General features: G+C 41.8%; 1 protein-coding gene across 2 annotated transcripts in view; it reads right to left on the bottom strand.

Annotated features, from left to right (window-relative positions):
- Positions 1–23,298, bottom strand: part of LOC133459552 (serine/threonine-protein kinase DCLK1-like) — an 85,582-nt gene that overhangs the window by 7,901 nt on the left and 54,383 nt on the right. For both annotated transcript variants that reach the window (XM_061739618.1, XM_061739617.1), the window contains 4 exons: positions 20,907–20,998; positions 5,842–5,923; positions 4,430–4,602; positions 2,790–2,909 (listed from right to left, as the gene is read on the bottom strand). In XM_061739618.1, the coding sequence (XP_061595602.1) occupies positions 2,790–2,909; positions 4,430–4,602; positions 5,842–5,923; positions 20,907–20,998 (467 nt within the window). The remainder of the gene's footprint in view (positions 1–2,789; positions 2,910–4,429; positions 4,603–5,841; positions 5,924–20,906; positions 20,999–23,298) is intronic.

Genomic DNA, 23,298 nt, shown 5'->3' with positions numbered 1-23,298 from the left:
TATTGTCAAACAATACAAAAAAAAAAAAAAAAAAAAAAAAACAATCAAAACAAACAAAACAAAAAAAAAGATGAAAAATATCTCACTTCGTCATTCATTTATTGAAGAGAATTGTCAGTGTTTGACATCTCCCCCAGTTTGTGTTTCTGTTCTGCCCCGCCTGTTTTCCATCTGCCCTGATTGTTCACACCTGTGTCTCGTTATCCCCTGTGTATATCTGGTCTTGTCTTTCCCTTGCTCCCGGTCGTTCCGTACTGTTTGCTCCCTCCATGTTCTCCCATAGCTTTTTGGATTCCTGTTATTGTTCTGCCCTGGAGATCCTGCTCTGCAGCGTTTTTGGTTCTTGTTTTTTGTGTTAATAAACCCTGTTTTTTGGAACTCCTGCCTCTCGCTCTCCTGCATCTGGGTCCTCAATCCACGATACGTGACAGAGAATGACCCAGTATTTCACATCTGTGAGTGGTAAAACTATTTGCATCGCTTACATTAGCAGTTAATCAATTAATCAATAAGCAACATTGTGGTGTGGGTCATGGGGGTCATGTTCTGGATCTCTGGAAAGATCCTAGAGACAACTTCTGTTGTTGAATTTAATTTAATTTAAAGGAGAATGAGGCAGGATTTATGAAAAAAATTTGTATACGTTTTAAGTTTTCTAGTAATAATGTCAGATGAAGCGTTCCAAACCAAAAAGAATGAGCCCTCTAGTGTATCTCTCCGTTGCCTTGAACAGGCTGTGTGCTGCAAAATGTGCTGCAATTGTGGGGCTGGAATTTCCCGCGCTTTCCTGCGGATGTGACGTCACATGACGCTGCATGCACGTTCTCCCCGTTCTCCCGTGTCGGCTTCGCTGTTGGCTGCAGTGCCCCCAACGGCCGTCGTGGTGAAGGGTGGCGCTAGAGAGTTTCATTTCTTAAAAAGGAGCCTCATGCTCCTTTAATTGAGGGAATGTGCATGACGTCACAGATGTGACTTCACAGCGGGTTACGCCCACTGAGTGTCAGAAAGACTGAGTGGCAGCGTAAACTTTCAGTTTGAGCAACTGGAAAACATCTAAAATGGGAAAGAGCTGTTGTGTGATCGACTGTACTCATAGATTTAGCAAGAAATCGGAGTTATCGTTTTACAAACTGCCAAAAAATAAGCTTAAGAGAGACAAATGGGTCGCTGCCCTTATTTTTAACAGCGTGTGCTTTTTATTATTTTACTTCTTTTCTTATTCTTACCTATTTGTTATTATGTCTTGCCGCTTTTAATGTCAATGTAAAGCACTTTGAATTACCTTGTGTTGAATTGTGCTATATAAATAAATTTGCCTTGCCTTGCCTTGCTGCAATTCACAGAAACAACTGGATTCCAGGCACCAAAACGTGGATTTGCGGTTCCCATTTTGTATCAGGTAATGTTGGATTTTTGGGTAGCTAACGTTAAACGGTCAAATCATAAAGTTTGGTGTCCTCATCACTTTAATTTCTACAACAAATCCTGCCTTGAAGTCGGACCAAGTGTCAAGACTTTTGTATGCCTTCAAGCTTTGCTTCGTGTATTTCCCCAGCGTAGAAATTAAGTACATATAAATATCAGGAAACTGGATTCGTGGCCAAATATTAATGTCCATGGACCACTGGTTCTTGGTAACTGTACCAAATATTAATGTCCATGGACCACTGGTTCTTGGTAACTGTACCAAATATTAATGTCCATGGACCACTGGTTCTTGGTAACTGTACCAAATATTAATGTCCATGGACCACTGGTTCTTGGGGTAACTGTACGGGTCACTGTCAAGTCCAACTGCCTTTAATTTAAGCCGATAATCGGCTGTTATCCCGTCTTCTCCACTAGTTGCAGCTGTTTTTGCTGATGTTTTTACCACTCAGTGAGAGTAAGGGGGCTGGTCCAATGGGGACGTGACATCAATGCAGACCCTCTATTGAATTGAATTGGATTGGGTGCAGGCCTGAGTTATGGACAGGTGGGCATAGTGAATATTGGGCTCCTCACACCAGCGTATGTGGGCATACATCAGGACACAAAGCTGGGGAAAATTCAGAGACTTAGAAGTCCCACCATCCCAAAATTAAAATGGCGAGATGGTCAACCAAAAATGTTTGGAATCAGTGTGTCTCCCTTTCTAAGTCTCTGTCTTCCTGGCAGGGACTGTTTCCACCTCATTCATCCACAGGCCTCTCTTCATCCTCCTACTTTGGACTCTCACACATACGCACAGTTCTCCCACAGACTGCCTCTCATCTATATTCTGTAGTACTCTACACCACAGCCCGAACAGATGGATCACATTTCTGGCTCCTGAATTATGCACAAACATTTCTTGACTCAGATAGCGAGGGAGAGAGAGAATAAAGAATGTGAACACGCGAGCGCCCGGGGCTGCAGATAGGTCCTCTACAGCCCATACGGTGTGACTTCGTCATCTGCTGCACTGGTGGATTGTTGCTCCTCCGACGTGTCACCATTTCTGCTGCTCTCGGTCACACTCCACTTGGAGATCATAATTGCCGGCATGTGCGAGAGAGTATCTCTCATCTCAGGTTTTTACGGTCTTTAAGGCTTTAGGTTTTTCTCCCACTAGGGGAGTTTTTACCTGCCATTGTTTATGTACTAATTGCTCGGGGCTTTATGTTCTGTGTCTCTGGAAAGATCCTAGAGACAACTTCTGTTGTAATAGACGCTATATAAATAAAAAAATAAATCTCAGCTATTGTGAACCAGGGCAGATGGCGAAGTGCACATAAGATCAAACGTGAAGGTGCAGGAGGGAAACACACCTTGACCAGCTCCATGAGCAGGTAAAGCTCGTTGTAAGTGTCCACCTCCTCGATGAGTAGGACGATATTTGGATGTTTGACCCGGCGCAGGATGGCGACCTCATTCTGGATCATGTGCTCCTAGGAAGATTAAAATCATTTTACAGCCCAATGAAACGTTTATATCTATGTATATATAATTAAGTATCCAATACTGAAGGGAGTCACTAAAAACAACTATATAGACTCCCCCCTTCAATTTTCTGACGTTTTCAATAGGTTGCCTTAAAAAATGTTATGGAGTGTTATCACAGAAATCCGCTTTTTGGCTGTATCTCAGCGAGAAACGTTCATTTTGCACCTGAAACACATGTAAATGGTTTGCTGAGTCCAATAATGAAGGGAGTCACTAAAAACAACTATATAGGCTCCCCCATTTACTGATGTTTTCAATAGCTTGCGTTAAAAAATCCTTTATTTACCCAGGAAAAAAGTCTCGTTGAGATTAAGGGTGCTTTCAGACCTGTGGCCCGTTTGTTTTGTTCCGATTCAGGGTCTAAATCGATACAGTTGTTTCGTTTTTCGTTTGTGGCGTTTGTGTTCACAAGACAACCGTGTGTAGCGGTTCAAAGCTGTTAACAAATGCCAACTGTTCTCTCATTGGTCAGAAATGAACGCAGAAGGAGTTTCCTCTTCCGTACCCTGGGAAAAACAACAATGTTTATAACCCCTTTCACATAGAGGGCGCAAAGCGCAGACCGTCGCTGGCTTTCTCATTCATTGTGTATGTGCTACCGCGGCACAGGAGCGGACCGCTCTGTCGCCGAGCTCGGCAGCGCCTGCCGCGGCGTTTGCGCCGCGCCTGCCTGCCCGAATTGAACATTTTTTAATTTCACCGTGCCGTGACGACATCTCAGCGCGTCCAATAGGAGAGAAGGGAGAAGAGAGAAATAGGAGAGAAGGGGATGGAGGCTGCGCTGACTCTTCTTCTTGCGTCGACTCTTCTCCTTGCGCCGCGGTCGCACATACACATGAATGGAGTTGTGTCGGTTGCTGTGTGGATTCTGTTCTCACTGCAAATGAACCGCTCCAGGTCTGGAATGGAAGCGAGCCGAGACCACCTCTCCTAGGAGATCTCGGCTCGTTTGTTTTGTCCCACATCCGAGCGTGATTGCTGTGTTCACATATACCAAACGAACCGATCTTTAGGTGGAAACGCTCCCTGTTTCGGAACAATTGCAAACGGGACAGGTGTGAAAGCACCCTAAAAAACTCTTTTACAAGAGAGTCCTGGCCAAGACAGGCAGCGGCACAAACACAAAGTTGCACAAACCAACAATAACAAAACAGTTAAAAACAAATCAGAAATACAAATCACAAACAAAATCAGCAGTCGAAACAAATACAGCCAGTTGTACTTGCTTCCAAGTCTTTCAGAATAACCTTAAAATCAAAAACAACTCAGCCTGCAGACACGTGGAGATACTATGTACTCTCTTATGTCTGGCACCAATAAAATATGGCTTCCTTGAACTTTAAACTTGGTTGATTTGAATGTTCATACAAAAAAAAAAACTACTTTCCACAACAACGGTGTACAATGCTAGAAGAAATCCCACATTGAAAGGCTTTTCTCCCCCAGGGCGGGGATATTTGCCTACCTTGCCTCTGCACTTGCCCTTGTTGATGATCTTCAGAGCGTACTCCCGTCCCGTGGAGAGCTCCACACATTCCCGGACGACAGCAAAGTTCCCATCGCCTAAAATCCGCCCCACCTTGTAGCGGTCTGAGATGTAGGATGGCACCGCTGGAACCTCGTCCACGAGAACCTCGGCTGCAAGGGAGAAGCAGGCGCTTGAGAGGAGCTGAGGGCCCAATCTGAACCAGTTTATGCTTAATCACTTCACTGTTCGCCATTCCTGAGGAGCACTACAGGCTGTCCCTGGTTACCAGATTTAAACAGTAGCGGACATCTAACATAAAGGTGGTATGGGTAGCACTTTATAATAACTACACACTATTAAGCATTAGTTAAGCATCAGTAAAGCATCAGTAAATGCTTAATTGATCATGAATTCATCATGAATTCATCATTAGTAAAACATTATTTATACATTACTAAGCATTAATAAAAACAGTTATAAACCTTACAACTATACACTATTAATTGATCATGAATTTATCATTTGTATAGCTGGAGTCTCATACTTTGTAAATGATAGGTTCGCCATTTATTAAGTATTATATGTCTGTTAATGGTTCATAAGATCATTTAGAATGTCTAAGTAAATTATATACGAACCATTTGTATGTATATTTATGCGTACATTTGTACATGGGAAGAGTGTTAATACATGTTTTATAGTTGTAAGGTTTATAACTGTGTTTATTAATGCTTAGTAATGTATGAATAATGCTTTACTAACGATGAATTAATGATCAATTAAGCATTTACTGATGCTTAACTAATGCTTAATAGTGTGTAGTTATTATAAAGTGCTACCGTGGTATGAATAACAATCTGTATAACTATTTAAAAAAGATCAATTTAAACTATCATTTTAACTCAGTTTCTGGGCACAGAATGGGTGTTGCATCCCACATTGAGGCTCTGCAGAGTCCGTGATAATCAATCTGGAGACTCTGGTAAATCAAAATGCAAATATATGCAATGAATGTTATTCACAAACACATGCAGAACATTTGAAATGATTCTCTGGGCTCTCGGTGTTAATGGAATCAAAGATGACACTGATGATTAGATGAAGGAAACCTGATCCCATTTAAACCAGATTGATGCTGCAGCTCAGTATCTGTTAGCCTCCAGATCGAGACCAACTCACAACCAACCAGCTTTCATCACATTTATAACCACAGAAGTGTTTTGCGGGCAGGGGGAGAGGGCACCAGAGAGAGGGAGGAGTGTAAAAAAACTGTGTCTGGAGAACAGAGGGTGGCCGGAGATGCATTAAAGGTCATGGCATGATTCAGACATGGGTGATATTTGCAAGTACGAGGCCGTTTGCTCACCAGGGGAGAAATGGAACAGTTTTGCAACATAAATTTTCCTCACCCTCCGTGACGAGTCGGTCCCCATCATCCACGGGGCTGGGAACTGGAGCGGAAGACAGAGAGCTGGAAGAACCCTGGGACCCCTGCAGAGAGGAAGGGGTGTGCAGACAGCAGGGTTGCAACATGATCATTCATTTTTACAGTCAAAAATACATTTAACTGGATAATACCATCTGCAACAATCCATCTCTTGAACTGTCTTGTATTTACAGAGGGCAACAATCCGACGCATAAACCAAGTACTTACTCACTCTAAACTCCAGGAGTGTGTCCATGTTGGACACGTGACCTCATCCAAATTTTATTTTTTTATTTTATTCTTTATTTCATTCATTAAAAGAAAAACAAAACAGTTCAATATAATTACAAAAAATCTCTTTCCTTGAATGAAAGGGAACAGAAAGAAGACTAAGCTTATTTTATCTGTCCCTTTTTCCTTAGAAATCAAATTTCAATTAAAGGAGCATGAGGCTCCTTTTAAGAAATGAGACTCTCTAGCGCCACCCTTCGCCACGACGGCCGTCGGGGGTACTGCAGCCAACAGCGAAGCCGGCACGGGAGAACGGGGAGAACGTGCATGCAGCGTCATGTGACGTCACATCCGCAGGACAGCGCGGGAAATTCCGGCCCGGAATTGCAGCACATTTTGCAGCACACAGCCTGTTCAAGGCAACGGAGAGATACACTAGAGGGCTCATTCTTTTTGGTTTGGAACGCTTCATCTGACATTATTACTAGAAAACTTAAAATGTATACGGATTTTTTTCATAAATCCTGCGTCAATCCTGCCTCATGCTCCTTTAATGTAATAATAAGAAAAAAAACAAAACACATTACACTTTCCAATAAATAATTCAATTCTATTTCAATTCAATTTTATTCGTATAATGTCTATTACAACAGAAGTTGTCTCTAGGCGCTTTCCAGAGACCCAGAACATGACCTCATCTAAATAATCCCCTCTCCGCTCTTCACATGAACCCAGTCCCCTCCCTCCACTCCTCACTAATACCTTTGGTAAAACTCGGGAAACTCAAGTGTTGGAAGCGCTACTAAGGCAAATTCCAGCGGCTAGGAAGTAGGAGGTCATTACAGTAAAAGAGGGGGGCTGAGCTGAGGCGTCTGCTTCCATCCAAAGACAAAAACCCCAACCAATTACACCTTCCACCTTCTACAGTAACCTTGTGTGTGGTTGTCATGGCAGCAGCAGGGATGGAGAACCCAGGTGCAGCCAGGAGTGTAACTGAGCCCGTATCCCTGTCATATGTCTGTTTATTGTTCTTCTCCAGCCCTGCTCACCTTTGTCGTCTCCTCTCCTGCAAACACCAGTCATGGCTTCAGATGCTTTCACATGGAAAAACTGTTCATGCTTCCTTCGGAGCATACTGTATATGATTCTTTCCATGTTTTCCTCCTTGTCTACCATCTGTTCACATCCTCACACTCAGCCTTGAGGACTTTTTTGTCTTGTTTCCGGTGCCTGGATGATTTCCCCTGGTGCAACTGGAGTACCGGTGACGGGAATGGGCATCACTCTTCTCTCTCCCGTGGCCGACTTAAGTGACTAGGCCTGTGTTGAAAAAAATCGATTCGTATGTCTAAAGATCGATTTTCTTTTTCATCATTATATTACAACTTTTGGTATTTTTTTGTTTATGCCCAAAAAAAGGAATGTTTTGTTGGACACGAGAATAACTGGTGCCATGTTTTTGCCTTTAAATATGTTTAAAGGTATGAAAACATTAAAGTTTTCAGTTATAATTGCATAAATTGTCTATATTTCATTACTTTATATACTGTCTTGGGGTTACATTTGCATAAAATGCTAAAAACCAAATTCTCAAAAATTAAAAAAACCGAAATAGACCAAAAATGGAAAAAATTTAAACGGAATGTGGGAAAAAATAAAACCGATTTCATGCGTCTCTGTTTCCTCCCTGGATCTGTTTGGTAATTCTGACCCACAATGTTTCTGAAAGCAGTTCTATCAGCATTCTGGGAGGTGATTGGTCCTTACAGCATCATTAGCTGCCAATACTTGCTGTTGAATCTCAATATAATAATAGTATTAATATGTTGCAGAACTACAGTCTTATAATTCATGCAACAGCTGAAAAAACAGTTTTAATAACACTAACCCAAATTGATTTAGGAATTGAATCGAATCAGATTGAATCAAATCTTGATAATCGATTCTGAATCTTAGGAATCTGAATCAAATCGATTCTTGACATTTGAATCGACCCCCAGCCCTATAAATACGGTGGGCGTCAAGGGCCAAACGCACTGCAACGGCCTAATGCGTCTCAGTTAAGGAAAACGGCTTCAAGTACAGAAACGATTCAAATTCACAAACTCAAAACGAGGTACAAAAAGAGGAACGTGGTGCAAATGAAAAAACGTGCTGCAAAAAACAAAGACAAATGCAGCATCATCAAACGCTGCAAATAGAGAAACGATGCAAAGCACAAAACGATATAAAACAAGAAACCATCTTCAAAAGAAAAACACTTCATAACCGGTTACCAAACCTGCAGGGGGCGCTCTCAGCGTAACAGCTCAATGGACAGACACACGGGATGTAGAGAGAGACCGAACAGCTGACTGAACCAGTGTTTACATCCATGGTTTAAACATACAGCGGGAACGGTAATGTGATTTTTATCTGACTATATTTATATACAATGTTTATATCACTGTACAACGCTGCACATTACGAGACGTTTCTTTATTATATTTTAACGTTACACCAGACGATACAAGGTTGCACACATCCCGTGTGTCTGTCCATTGAGCTGTTACGCCGAGAGCGCCCCCTGCAGGTTTGGAGCACTTCCGGTTGTAGTGACCGGTTATGAAGCGTTTTTCTTTTGAAGATAGTTTCTTGTTTTATATCGTTTTGTGTCGTTGAGTCATCTGAACTTATCATCCTCCGGAAGCATAAGGTGTGTGAGAAGAAAGACCAGGAAATGAAAATGAAATATAATGAATTTAATGACCTAATGTTTTTTGCAGCAGGTTTTTTCATTTGCACCACGTTCCTCTTTTTGTACCTGGTTTTGAGTTTGTGAATTTGAATCGTTTCTGTACTTGAAGCCGTTTTCCTTAACTGAGACGCATTAGGACGTTGCAGTGTGTTTGGCCCTTGTCGGCCACCGTATATAAGTGATGTATGTTTGCTCCATAAAGGTCTGCACTATGTTGACATGCATCTTTTGATGCATCTTCTTCAATTCACAACACACAGATCTATTTCCCTTAAGATCTAAGACGTGTTTAAAAAATAAATACATGTTAAGGCTGAGATAAGCCAGCAAACATTGCACACGTTTAGTTTTGACAAGTATTTTACTCGATGCATTTTTCCATCAGTATGAGCATCAGTTTACGTCACATGCCAGACAGATGCTTGTTATGAGGAGAGACATCCCTGACTGTCGCGTGCTGCAGAGAGCCGGCTGTCCTGACTGGGGGGGGTGAAGGCTTATTTACTGTACTGTAATGGCTGAGATCGAAAAATGATTTCCAGAAGTGATTTGTTTCCGAGTCGATGTCAGGACTTTTTACTCATCCCTGCTGCGGTGACCTGAAAAGCACTTAGCTGGATGTGGCTGTGAGTCAGACCGAGACTGGTTTATGTAATGTTGTGTTTGGTCTGGCACTCATCCCACTCTCCCCACCTAAAACCCGTAGAGCACTCCGGTGCCGTCTCTCAAAAACATCCTCCTAGTGCTCCTTCACTCTCTCCATCCAAAGCACGTGTATAATTCTGCAGAGTCCTAACCGTACACCCAGCCCCGTCCTCCACCGGCCGCCTCACTTTGAACTCGTATCTCTCTCTCTCTCTCTCTTCCTGCCAAAGAGGGAAACATGATACTGTTGCTATGGAAACTGCTCACAGAGAAGAGAACAGCAGCTTATGAGACTTCCAGTGTTGAGAGAGAAGCCTATAAAAGGCCATTTCCTGTGTGTGTGTGTGTGTGTGTGTGTGTGTGTGTGTGTGTGTGTGTGTGTGTGTGTGTGTGTGTGCGTGAAAGGGGGGGTCAACATTTGAACATTTTGTCCATCTTTCCGGTGTGGACTCCCGTGAAACAGATGGAGTGATAGACAAAGCGAGCGCCAGAGAGGCCTGGGAGGAGTGAGAGGACTCGGGGAACACTTGTTCTGGTCTGGTTCATGTGTTTCTGTTGCTGTTCGAGCACCCGCCGTTCTTTCTGCTCAACAATACGACGTGCACTATTCCTGGCTCCACATCTCCAACACCTTTGCTCAAACAATGAGTCACACCGCTAACAAACACGATGACGAACCTTTTACATCAGGGCTGGAGCTAGCAGGGCTTTTAAACACTCAGCAGCTGAAACACCGAGGCTTACGAATGCTGCTCGTGGAGGGCATAAATGTGGAGAACCATCACAGAGATGTGCAGATGTGTTGCAGCTGAAATAATGATTTGTTCTGTCGTGGAAAAGCAGGTCTACCGGCTGTAGAGCTGGAGATCAAAGATGCAGCACACGTTTACATAACCAACTCAAGGATGGATCTAGGCTTTTCTTCCATGCTGCTCTCGGAATTTGATTACAGTCTGAAGACTTGTTGCTCTCCATCCTTCCAGCTGAGCTTGCTAGGGTTTTATGAAATTGGTAAAAGTATGAGTTTTTTTTTAATAAGATTGTACACTGATGGTTGCTCTCAGCGCAGAACCAGCTCTTGTTTTTATGAGCAGATGTTTATCTGCAGTACTGGAGTTGAGGGGGGATGGCATCCCCCCCTGAAATAAAAACGGTCCAAATCATCCTCCATGTAAAACTGCCATCCCCCCTTTCCATCCCTTATGTCATTTCATCAATGAATGTGGTTTTACTGCTATTTCAACATTTAGAGTCATCACCTGAAAAATAACTTATTTGACAATTTTCACCTGTTTCAAGTAAATTCACTTGAAATAAGTAGAAAAATCTGCCAGTGGAACAAGATTTATCTTCTTATTACAAGCAAAAAAAATCTTGTTCCACTGGCAGATTTTTCTACTTATTTTAAGTGAAAATCTACTTGAAACAGGTGAAAATTGTTGTTTTTTTTTTCCAGTGATGAGTCTTGTTTTAAGTGTAATGAGATTTTCTTTTACTAAAATGAGACATTTTAACTAGAAATAAGACAACTATTCTTATTTTGAGTTTTTGCAGTGATCCATGTTACTTATCCTGTGAAGGACAGAGTCATATTGATAAGTTCAGGTGTATTTTTGTGTTTTGATGTATTTGATGTAAGCCCAGTGGATATTTAAAGCTTACAGAAGGCTGCATTTAACTGCTGCTATGTCATTCCTGCAGTATTTCTGCAGGTGTTTTGGTCACTGCTATTATTTGTAATATATTATATTATTTGTAATCAGCACAAATTATCTGTCCCCATATGATAAAATCCACCATCCCCCCTGATTTTATTTTACAACTCGAGTACTGATTATCTGAGTTCTTCTTTAGGTGAGGACGGTGAAAAGGAACAGATGATTAAGATTGATGATTTCCCTCCTGTTTTTCTCTGGATTTTGGTTGTCGTAGATCTTTGCTGGGTTGGTGTGTCAGATTAGAGATAGACAACAGAAAATATATCGCTGAAAGGGTGACATGTTTAAGTTTCTTTCCCTGCAGTTCACCTCCCAGATAAGGTTCAACATCGGCTCCTACAACGTACAAAACACCTCCCTTTTTCAGTATAAATATGACTGGATTTATGACCACAGTGCATTTCTCTCCTACCTATGTGGTTTGAGAAAAGTGAACCTCCGATATAATAAAAGCTTGTATTAACTCTGATTCTGTTCCCTGCTTTTCTCACGGTGCACCAGACAAAAGAACACGAGGATCTTTCAGAGTCAAACCTCCTCTCAGACGGCTTTTCCTGTCACTTTCACTGTCAGACAGTGTACCTTTGTGTTGATTTACAGGCCCACAAATGTGAGAGATAACATTTCTGGGTTCTTTTGTTGTCTAAACAGACAGAAAACATAATGTACTTGACTGGCAGAGATCAAAACTCTGGTTCTGCTCTGCCAGTTGGAAACAGCGAAGCTTTTCTAATCGCTTTTTCTCATGGACTGCAATCCCAGGAAGTCAGGGAAACGTGATTAAAAGCTACAGGGAAAATTAAATAAAAAAAGCACTGGGAGGGAGACTTGAGCTGCTCCACCCAACGAAGAAAAAAAGAAAAGACAAAAATCTCCTGAGCAGAGGGAAAAAAGGAGATTTGCAATTTGTTGAAATTACTTTGTGAGAGGATTTTTGTTAAGGCAAATAACGATGAATATCCACAAAGTTTTAAGTGCTTCAATCTAACCAAACAGCAAGTGACGGTAAGGAGAGGAGAAAAGACGTTGTTTAACTAAAAAAAAACATTGAAAAAGAGAGAAATGTTGATAAATGTGAGGCTCATCTGAACTTATCATCCTCAGGAAGCATGAGGTGCGTGAGAAGAAAGACCAGGAAATGAAAATGAAATGATAATGAATTTAATGACTTCAACAAATGGAAATGAATACATGTAACAAAGAAACCACGTACAAACAAATGAGCCAAGAAGGGCTGGCGGCCTCACACCGCAATGTTCTTACTTCAGGAAATGTTCTGAATTCCTCAACAAAAGTATGATTTGGATTTGACATGCAGAATTTGAGTGAATGAGACGATCACAACAATATTGAAGCTTTAAAATTATACATATATGTTCTCTTTGTGTGGCGCAGCCAGTCTTTTTGGCAGTTGTGAAAACAAAAATGAACAAAGCACCTAATGAAATCAACACAATTAAGGAATAATACAGACAAAATAAACAATTACAGTATTTAAATAACAACACAATCACATGGATGACTGAGACAGAATGTTAAAATAGCATAATGCAGAACAATTTCTCATGTGGTTCTTTCTCTCTCTCACGCACGCACGCACGCACGCACGCACGCACGCACGCACGCACGCACGCACGCACGCACGCACGCACGCACGCACGCACGCACGCACGCACGCACGCACGCACGCACGCACGCACGCACGCACGCACGCACGCACGCACACACACACACACACACACACACACACACACACACACACACACACACACACACACACACACACACACACACACACACACACACACACACACACACACACACACACACACACACACATAAATAATACCATAGTGAATCATCCACAATGAAAAGGATAAGAAAGAGAAATGGAGCATGCAATTCAATGGATTTCATACATGACAGACTACAGAGAGAGAGGACGGTGGCAAAACATAAACATGGACTAAAATTAGCATTCACCCCCTTCATGTGCAACAACCTCTGGATCAAGACCTGGGGCCGGATTCACAAAACATTCTTAAGAAAAAAAATCTTCAAATCTTCAATCTTAAGAAGAAAAAAGAGAAGTCATATTCTTCAAAAAAGTTCAAGTATTTTCTCAACTTTCTTCTTAAGAAAAAAACTTAAGAATAAATGGTATTCTTGAAATAAAAGTTCTCAAATTTGTTCTTGACTTTTTTCTTAACTTTAAGACAACCTTGACCTGTCTTAAAATGTCTTCTGTGAAAAGGTAAGACTCTAATATCACCTTTTTCAACACATTTTAGACAAGTTTAGACTAGTAGGTCATAGTTTGAGGATATACTTTGTAATTAATTACACAAAGAGCCTGTTAACTGTTTGTTAGCATGTTAGTTAGCGTGGTAGTTAATTATTATTCATTTTCCCCAATAGTATTTTTTTCACACATTAATCTCATCCACCATAACCTTGAAAAGTTCCTGCATCTCTTTTTCTCCTTCTCCATGTTTAGTGAGTGACTGACGGTTAAGACCAAACTACCTGCATAAATGTTGTTTGTTGGCGCGTGTAATGCAATGACATATTTTAAGAAGTTCTTAAGGAGGAAAAATAAGAAATTCGTAAGAAATGACAGTTCTTAAGACGGTTCTTAAGAAAATATTGGTGAATCTGGCCTTTTGTTCTTTTGTCCTGACTTCAGTCTTTATTGTCTTTTTGTAATAAGTTATTTATGTGCTTGTGTTTTCTACAGGGTTGCAACCAGAATAGTGGAACGAGACGTCAAAGGGAGAGCTAGAGGTCAAACTGTGAGGAAAACTGGGCTGCTCTTTGTGGAGCAGGCGGCCTGAAAGGACAATGAGTGGTGGACGATGGTGAGATGAGGATGCCGTGAACGCTGACTCCTCTCTCATGCTCCCGTTGCTAACGCTCAGGAAAATGGGTCACGGAGCGGCATGCAGTGTTTAAGTTATAAATGTTTAAGCACCATCAGCTGATTTCACGCTTTAAAAGGGAGGTGAGAAAAGTGTAAGCCATTCTCTGTGCAGTTTCTCAAAGCCATGTGCACGTCTGCAAAGCGGGAAGGAAGAGCACCGGTGCGCCACTGAGAGCATGTGGCTGCTTAATAAAGTCCCTTTTCTACTTGTATTTTGTGGGAAACTTCAGTTATTTTGTTTCCTCTTTGATAAAAAAGAACTAGTCTGGTTCTTCTCAACAATAGAGGGTCTGCATTGACGTCACTTCCCCATTGGACCAGCCCCCTTACTCTCACTGAATGGTAAAAACAGCTGCAACTAGTGGAGAAGACGGGATAACAGCCGATTATCGGCTTAAATTCAAGTCTTAACTTGATAGTGACCCGTACAGTTACCCCAAGAACCAGTGGTTCATGGACATTAATATTTGGTACAGTTACCAAGAACCAGTGGTGCATGGACATTAATATTTGGCCACAAATCCAGTTTCCTGATATTTATATGTACTTAATTTCTACACCGGGGAAATACACGAAGCAAAGCTTGAAGGCTTACAAAAGTCTTGACGCTTGGTCCGACTTCAAGGCAGGATTTGTTGTAGAAATTAAAGTGATGAGGACACTGAACTTTATGATTTGACCGTTTAACGTTAGCTACCCAAAAATCCAACATTACCTGATACAAAATGGGAACCACAAATCCACGTTTTGGTGTCTGGAATCCAGTTGTTTCTGCAAATTGCAGAGATGCATTTGTCTCTCTTAAGCTTATTTTTCAGCAGTCTGTAAAACGATAACTCTGATTTCTTGCTAAATCTATGAGTACAGTCGATCGCACAACAGCTCTTTCCCATTTTAGATGTTTTCCAGTTGCTTAAACTGAAAGTTTACACTGCCACTCAGTCTTTCTGACACTCAGTCTTTCTGACACTCAGTCTTTCTGACACTCAGTCTTTCTGACACTCAGTCTTTCTGACACTCAGTCTTTCTGACACTCAGTCTTTCTGACACTCAGTGGGCGTAACCCGCTGTGAAGTCTCATCTGTGACGTCATGCACATTCCCTCTATAATCCACTCCGTTGTAATTGGCTTGGTACGTTCTGTACCGGTAGAGATGTGAGTGGGAGGGAGAACCGAAACTGTTTTGTGAGTGAGAGTTTTTGTGATGTGACTGGCTGTGTCTGGCCAGACTACGCTCACGACTCCAGCCTTTTATAACTCTACGTATCCCATAGGCCCAGATATTACATTTCAAGCTCAATATAAAAAGAGTCAGTGCGTGGGGGTTAGGGGGTTATACCGTTGGCAGGGAAGAAAGACACAACCGTGGTCCAAAAGAAGCCGTCCTGGACTTGGAGACTGGATTTTAAAATAGGCTTGGAATTCATCTAAAAGTGAAATGACTGAATATACTTTGAGCCTGTGACGTTAATGCTGTTACATGTCTGGAAGCAGCGGGGGGGTCATTAGGAGCGAGGCTTCCTCTCCTCCTTCCAGTCCAACAGCTTCAGGCTTCATGCAGGGTGTCAGCGAGTGCAAATCCTCTGCCATAAATACACTCAACTGGGGACGTGTAGAGTTATGATTTACACTGCTGTATGAGAAAACTGCACAAAGAAAGCCAATTTGTTGAGCGTGCCAAAGCACGAGCGTGTGTGTGGTGGACTTTAAAGAGGATTTAAGCCGTCGAGCTGCGTAAGGAGCACTTTACGTTTGTGGGAAATGCAAGAATGTGGAGTGGCGTTCACTCAAGCACACGCCGTCGAATTTAGACAGAAAGCAACTTGTTTGGTTTTTTGGTCTTTAAATATTGATTGTTACAAACCCTGGATGTTCCTTGCTAAATGGATGTAGTGACAGCGGCCTCTTTAGGCTGACAGGTGCTGACGTTTGACTTCGCCGTGCTTTCCAGGAACATTCGAGTGGCAGCCTTGTACCGTGGTGACCTCTCTGCCGTCCCGCGCACACACACACACTCACACACACACACACACACACTCACACACACACACACTCACACACACACACACACACACACACACACACACACACACACACACACACACACACTCACGCACACACACACACACACACTTCTCCCTAAGTCTATGAAACGGTGAAAGCTCGAGGGAGAACAGCAGCCCTGCATACGTCTCCAGGGAATACACACTTCACCTTTACTCATTGGGAGAGGAAAGAGTTTGTAAACGTAGGCACCAGGCCATCTCCTCGCCGTTATAACGGTTACTGACAGATTACTTTACTCATTATTATCATTTATTAGAAATATGTGCATAACAAAGACTCCTCAGGTATTCTACCAGGATGTTACAGCTCTGACTATCATAAATATCACCAGACATGCAACTGGAGGAGATTCTGCTGCCAAATGTGAATTCTAATGCTGGTAACAGGACTGTTGTGTCCAGGGCCATGAACTAACTGTGCAGTGTTTTTGTTTTGTTATGTTCTCATCGTATTTTTAATTCGATATTCTCTTTATCTAGCGGAAATGTATTTGGTTTGCTTTTATTATGTTATGTTTAGTACTGTATTATTTTAAAATGTTGGCGGACCCCAGGAAGAATAACTGCAGTTATGTTGTAGCTAATGCACTGCAAAACTCAAAATCTTACCAAGAATATTTGTCTTATTTCTAGTTAAAATGTCTCATTTTTAGTCAAAAAATCTCATTACACTTAAAACAAGAGTCATTACCAGAAAAATAACTTGTTATTTGATAATTTTCACCTGTTTCAAGTAAATTTTCACTTAAAATAAGTAGAAAAATCTGCCAGTGGAACAAGATTTATCTTTTTGCTCATTACAAGCAAAAAAATCTTGTTCCACTGGCAGATTTTTCTACTTATTTTAAGTGAAAATCTACTTGAATCCAGTTGTTATTGATAACTCCGATTTCTTGCATAATCTATGAGTAAAGTCGATCGGACAACAGCTCTTTCCCATTGTAGATGTTTTCCAGTTGCTCAAACTGAAAGTTTACGCTGCAACTCAGTCTTTCTGACACTCAGTCTTTCTGACACTCAGTCTTTCTGTCACTCAGTGGGCGTAACCCACTGAGAAGTCATTATCTTCTCATTACAAGCAAAAAAATCTTGTTCCACTGGCAGATTTTCTACTTATTTTAAGTGAAAATCTACTTGAAACAGGTGAAAATTGTCAAATAACAAGTTATTTTTCTGGTAATGACTCTTGTTTTAAGTGTAATGAGATTTGTTTGACTAAAAATGAGACATTTTAACTAGAAATAAGACAAATATCCCTGTTAAGATTTTGAGTCTTTGCAGTGTGGGGATCCTGATCAAACAATGATATCTCCTCACAACCGGGATCTCTGGTGACCCACGTCCAGGCCGATACTAATCTCTGTCCAACCCTGTTCCTCTCTCAGCGGCTGACGTGCGCCTGCTGCCCTGCCTGACCTTCATATCACATCCATGCAGCCGCACCACTGATGGCTCAGACGCCCCGGGCTCAGACTCTTCACCCTCCATTAGCGCTTTGTCCAATGTGGCACAAGACTCCAACACACAGCAGCGTGTGCAGATTCTCAGAATCTCCCTCACTTATGTGGCAAATGTTTACACCGGAGCAGAGTTATGGTATGTTCAGCTGTTGTTGTTGACTTTTGCAGGCATTGTGACGTAGAATTGTCAAATTGGTTTGATTCACCGCACGAATCGGCACAGATTACTTTTGTAATACTGTATTTGATCCGGTCTTTGTACGTTTTGACCGTATGGAAACGTAATTCTTGCCAATAACTGCGTTTCCATGCATCAATAACCCTTTTAAAACCAAATATTGGCAATAACCCGAATTTGCACGGCCATGTAAACACCAATAACCCCTTTGAATAACCTGAATATGACCCCTGGGTTACTCCTTATAAAACCTGAATATTGGGTCATGTAAACGCCAAACGGAATATCCCCATCAAAAGGAACAGGAATTTGTTTTCTGCACATGCTCTGTTCACAAGGAATCCTGGTCTTTTGAGTCCAGGAAGTTCTTCTAAACACGGAGAAACACAAGACCAGGAGGAGACTAATCACTTCATAAATGTAATGAAGGATATGAACATTTCTGCATTTGTAGATGGTAGAAAGTACCGGGATAGAAGATTTACAAGAAGGTGAGAGAAAAGTTGCGCGAAGCAGCATTTGTTTTGAATTTGGATACAGGAAGAAGAAGCGGAAATGACGGGAATTGCGTCATGATGTTCTCCGTGCGTCGCTGGTTTGATCCAGATATCCCAAATGATTAATTACCATGTATACAGTTTGCCCACGCATGTAAACGGAATATCCCGAATGTTTCAGTAACCGGAATATTAGCAATAACCCGAATTTTGACTGCATGTAAATGTAGTCACTGACTAAGAATGTAAGAATGAGATGTACCTGCTGTACTCTACTGCCCTTACTTTTTAACAACTTTTTTTTAATTATTTTACCTCCTTTATTATCATTTTATTTGTTATTTATGTTTTAATTGTGTCTTGCCGCTTTAAATGTTGATGTAAAGCACTTTGAATTACCTTGTGTTGAATTGTGCTAAACAAATAAAGGGGGGGCGGTTCTCTGTCTCAGATGAGACGACCTTGTCATATCATAACAAGCAGGTTTCTTCCCGTCCGGAGACAGAGACTGATGGCGTGCGGCTCCATGCCCTCCGAGCGGAGCTTTCACGCCTGGGCTGACATTGGACAGTGCTAATGCGTTTCTGGATGTCCTTCAATATTACGTGCTTAAATCATCAAAGACGTTTCGCCTTCTTCCAGACAGCTCAAGAGACTTTCTATCAGGAATAATCCCTGCTGTAAACTATCAGAATCCCCCAAAAAACCACAAGACACGTGCCTGCGGGGCTCGTGTGAGCGTCGGCTACGACTGCTGTTCCTACACGCTGAAGAGACGCGGCGTGGAAATCACGCAGCAGTCGGGTTAGACTGAAGCTGATGCTTAAAAAGCTCCCCATCACCACCACCGCCACAGGCTGGATTAGAACCAACCTTGATCCTTTTTGCACATGCACGTTCACAGATGCAGCAACATCCTGCAGAGAAGCCTAACGTGGAATTTAAAATGTTCCCTTTGAGTTGCATGCTCCAGCTTTGCACCGTAATATCTTGTCCTATACTGTAACTGACATGGTTTTGACATTATAATTTAGGTAGAGAAAACAGAGCATGATAAAGGTGTTTTGAGACCAATAACACAAAATGTAACAAAAAAGAAAAATAGCCGGAAACAAAACAAAACAAAACAACTGTACTAGCATAAAATGTGTTTCTAAACCCTCCACAGCAGCGTACATGCAACATAACGACATGAATGCAGTCACGGTCATCTTTAGATCTGATATTTGCACATTCACCTCGAACATCAGGAGCTCTCTAAAAGTCAGTGGCAGCGTCTGGGATTGCAGAGCTGCCACTTACAGGTAGAGTTCTCCGCGAGGAAACAAATGCAAAAGGGGGTCAGCATGTGCGGAAATGCAGTGGAAGCCTTCTTAAACTATTCACATGGATCCTAATTTCAGCCTTCCACGCTTGGGAATCCCGGAGCAGCGCTGGAAGAGGTCAAAGGCCTGACCCTCCGCCCTGTTCTGAGAGGCTAAAGATGACCAGGCTTCTTCGTATTCTAGCCGCTTTAAGATGTAGTGGGCCTATGCTCAGTGGCGTGGTCCTTTTCCTGAGAACATAGAGGGAACCAGTTATAGGTTTAGTGTCACTAACGGCTACGGGCTCATCGTTGGTGTGCGTCTGCCTTAGGGGTGTAACAATATATCGTGCCACGTAATTTTGCGATACAAAAACGTCACGATACGTGTCGTGGAGGTCACAAACTGTAGCTGATATTGGGTTATTAATATGAATATATTGTGTTTACTAGTAACATCCTATTGGTGCAGCGGGATCACGTGTCGACCTCGACCCGCGGACCAAAATCTGACTCCGCTCAGAAGAAACTAGTACCGTTTTGGTCCTGATCACGGGACTCTTGGGGGGTTTTGAGCTCCGAACTTTTACCTCTACGGTGAGCATGAATCAATCTTTGTTATGATGTAAAGATTGTGTCGTCCCCAAAGGTGTGAGGATGAAACGATACCGGGGTTCACCTTACGGCCTCAGGCTGGAGCAGGTGAAGCTCTGAGCTCTGGCAGAAGATAAATAACAGTCATGTGGGACTTTTCATAGTTTATTTATTTACTTTTATTTATTTATTTAATTTAAGTTGTTAAATTTCTGGAAAAGAAAAAAGTCAAGTCATACATGAGAGAAACGATTCAGTTTGTGGCTAAATATTTGTACTTGTATGAAACTGAAGATGCATAATGCAAACCTGACATTTACTTTTAGTTCAGTTTGTGGAAAATGGTTGGCCTGGCTTTCTCTTTAAAACTTAAACAGTTATAAAGCATTACAAACTGTAACAATAGGGCAAACGCACAGCATTGTTTTGTATTTTGTGTCTTTCAAATAAAAGACCATTTTTTCCAGTCATATGTTCCTCATTCAAGGTTGTTAAAAAAAATACTGCTATAATATCGTATCGTTATCGTGACCTCAATATCGTGTATCGTACCGTATCGTGAGATTAGTGTATCGTTACACCCCTAGTCTGCCTCTAGGTGTGTGTGTGTGTGTGTGTGTGTGTGTGTGTGTGTGCGTGTGTGTGTGTGTGCGTGTGTGTGTGTGTGTGTGTGTGTGTGTGTGTGTCGTAGTCTCACCCGGCGTCTGAGGCTGCCGGGGCTGGCCGGGGAGGGACTGGGAGATTTCCCCGAGTGAGGAGTGGACTGCTGACTGGCCGGTGTCCCATTCACTGGAGGGAGAAAAAGCAGAGAAATTGGAGCAGGGCGGAGGATGAGGAGGCTGAGATTCTGAGACAAGTGTCACAAATAGAAACACACAAACGTGAACCAATGTTTTTCCAGAATAGTTATATTAGCGTCTAGCAGCGGCAGTAGCAGCATCCCACACTTCCACCCTCCGCATCTCTCTACTCACATGAATGAGGCAGAGTAGGAGACGGAGGAGGACGAGCGGGGGAGCGACAGAGGAAGGAATCGAACACCCAAATCCACTCTTTCGTTTTATTTTGGTTTAAAATTAGCCCAGATACAACCCCTGTTGCTGTGAGTGTTCCTGGAACTCCACGCTGCATGGGCTGGGGTCAACACACACCAGGCTGGCCTCATTTTTAACCACATATTCAGTGCATTTATGACCTCAGTCGGGTCTGTTTTGCCAGCTGCAGCGCGGCACAAACACCCGGCGGCACCGTCTCATTAAATCGTGTTATTCAAACATATACAGCAGCTCAGAGGAAAGCACTCCAGAAGATCATCGCTGCCCTCTCTCCACACTGGAACACCTCCACCACTCCCGTTGACAAAAAAAAGCCCAAAATATAATAAAAGACACTCCACATCCCGGACACTCACTGTTTGAACTGCTGCCATCTGGGAAACGATACAGACTCATGAAAACAAGGACAAACAGACTCAAACAGCTTTTACTCAACAGCAATAACCACTCAACAAAAACAGGAGCTAATGTGCAATAACAAAAATGATTGTATGTTGATGAAAGTTCTTGTAATGTCCGTGTGTTCATGTATGTGTGGAGGGTGAATGTGTCTATATATATATTCATTTTATTTTATTTGTTTTTATTTCATTTTAGTTATTTTTTTGTTATTTTATTTTATATATGATGCACTGACTGGGGAGCACTTTTAATTTCGTTGTACCTGGTGACAATGACAATAAAGCTCTATTCTTCGTGGACCTGCAGCGTCTTCCGTCTGACTGAAAACCTGAGTAGAGTTTTTTCTTCTTTTCAAATGATGGAATATAACTGCACTCCATGTGGAAGTGTCAAGTTGACTTTTACGAAGAACATTTACACAAGTGAACATCTAAAAAAAAAGAAGATTTTTCCTTGATTTCCATAGATGAAACCTGATTTCCACCTGCGTTGTAGCCTAAAGAGATGCTGCTTGTGATAACACCAATGCATTTCCAGTCAATCCATCTTTTTATTTACTTTGTTTTTACAGTTGAGACAGCATCTGAGTAAAAGCCGCCACTTTCCAGCGTTTTCCTTTCATTTTACTTTCTTTCAGCCTCAGTTTGATACAGTCTCGCAGACTTTTTGCCAGCAAACCCAGTTTTATCAAATTTCTGCCAGTAAACCCTGCTTTGTCCAAATAATCCATCTTCTGAGTCTTGGTGCACACTGCAAAAACTCAAAATCTTTCCAAGAATATTTGTCTTATTTCTAATTAAAATGTCTCATTTTTAGTCAAAAAATCTCATTACACTTAAAATCAGAGTCATTACCAGAAACATAAAGATAGAATCTGCCAGTGGAACAAGATTTATCTTCTCATTACAAGCAAAAAAAATCTTGTTCCACTGGCAGATTTTTTCTACTTATTTTAAGTGAAAATACTTGAAACAGGTGAAAATTGTCAAATAACGAGCTATTTTTCTGGTAATGACACTTGTTTTAAGTGTATTTAAATTAGTTTGACTAAAAATGACATTTTAACTAGAAATAAGACAAATATTCTTGTTAAGATTAAGAGTTTTTGCAGTGAGCAGATAAGGCATAGACTTGACTCTCTCCCAGATCAAATAACTTTCTGAATTATTCAAGAAAAAGGGAGGTAAAAAAAAAAACCACGCCGAAACCCCACCTGTATTTCCATCAAAGTGCTGGTGCTGAAGCTGCGGACGGATTCATTGATAAAACATTTAACAGCAACGTTACGACGCACATAGACGCTCCTCCTTCCAGTTACACAACGATAAACCTTAACAAAGAATATTTCACCGACTTTGTAATGCCAAATCGCAATATAAAAGCTCATTTTAGTGGCAAACGGTGAAGTCGCAGCTTGTCAAGGTCACGTTTCTGTGGAGACGGAGAAAGGAGATGGAGCGAAACGCGCCGGAGCGTCTCCACATCCCCTCATGTGGACGCCCCGGTGTCGGTGTCGGTGGGCTGGAGGAAAACCTGACTAAACCTGGGTAAACCTGGGTAAACCCTGGCTGCCTGGGGCTTTTCTTTTTCCTACCTTCCACTTCCAGCATGGTTGAAGAGCACAGTGGTAAT

The sequence above is a fragment of the Cololabis saira genome, chromosome 14, assembly GCF_033807715.1.
Source record: "Cololabis saira isolate AMF1-May2022 chromosome 14, fColSai1.1, whole genome shotgun sequence".
Lineage (NCBI taxonomy): Eukaryota > Metazoa > Chordata > Actinopteri > Beloniformes > Belonidae > Cololabis > Cololabis saira.
Note: the sequence above shows the minus strand (reverse complement) of the source record. Positions and strands in the feature narration are given on the sequence as shown.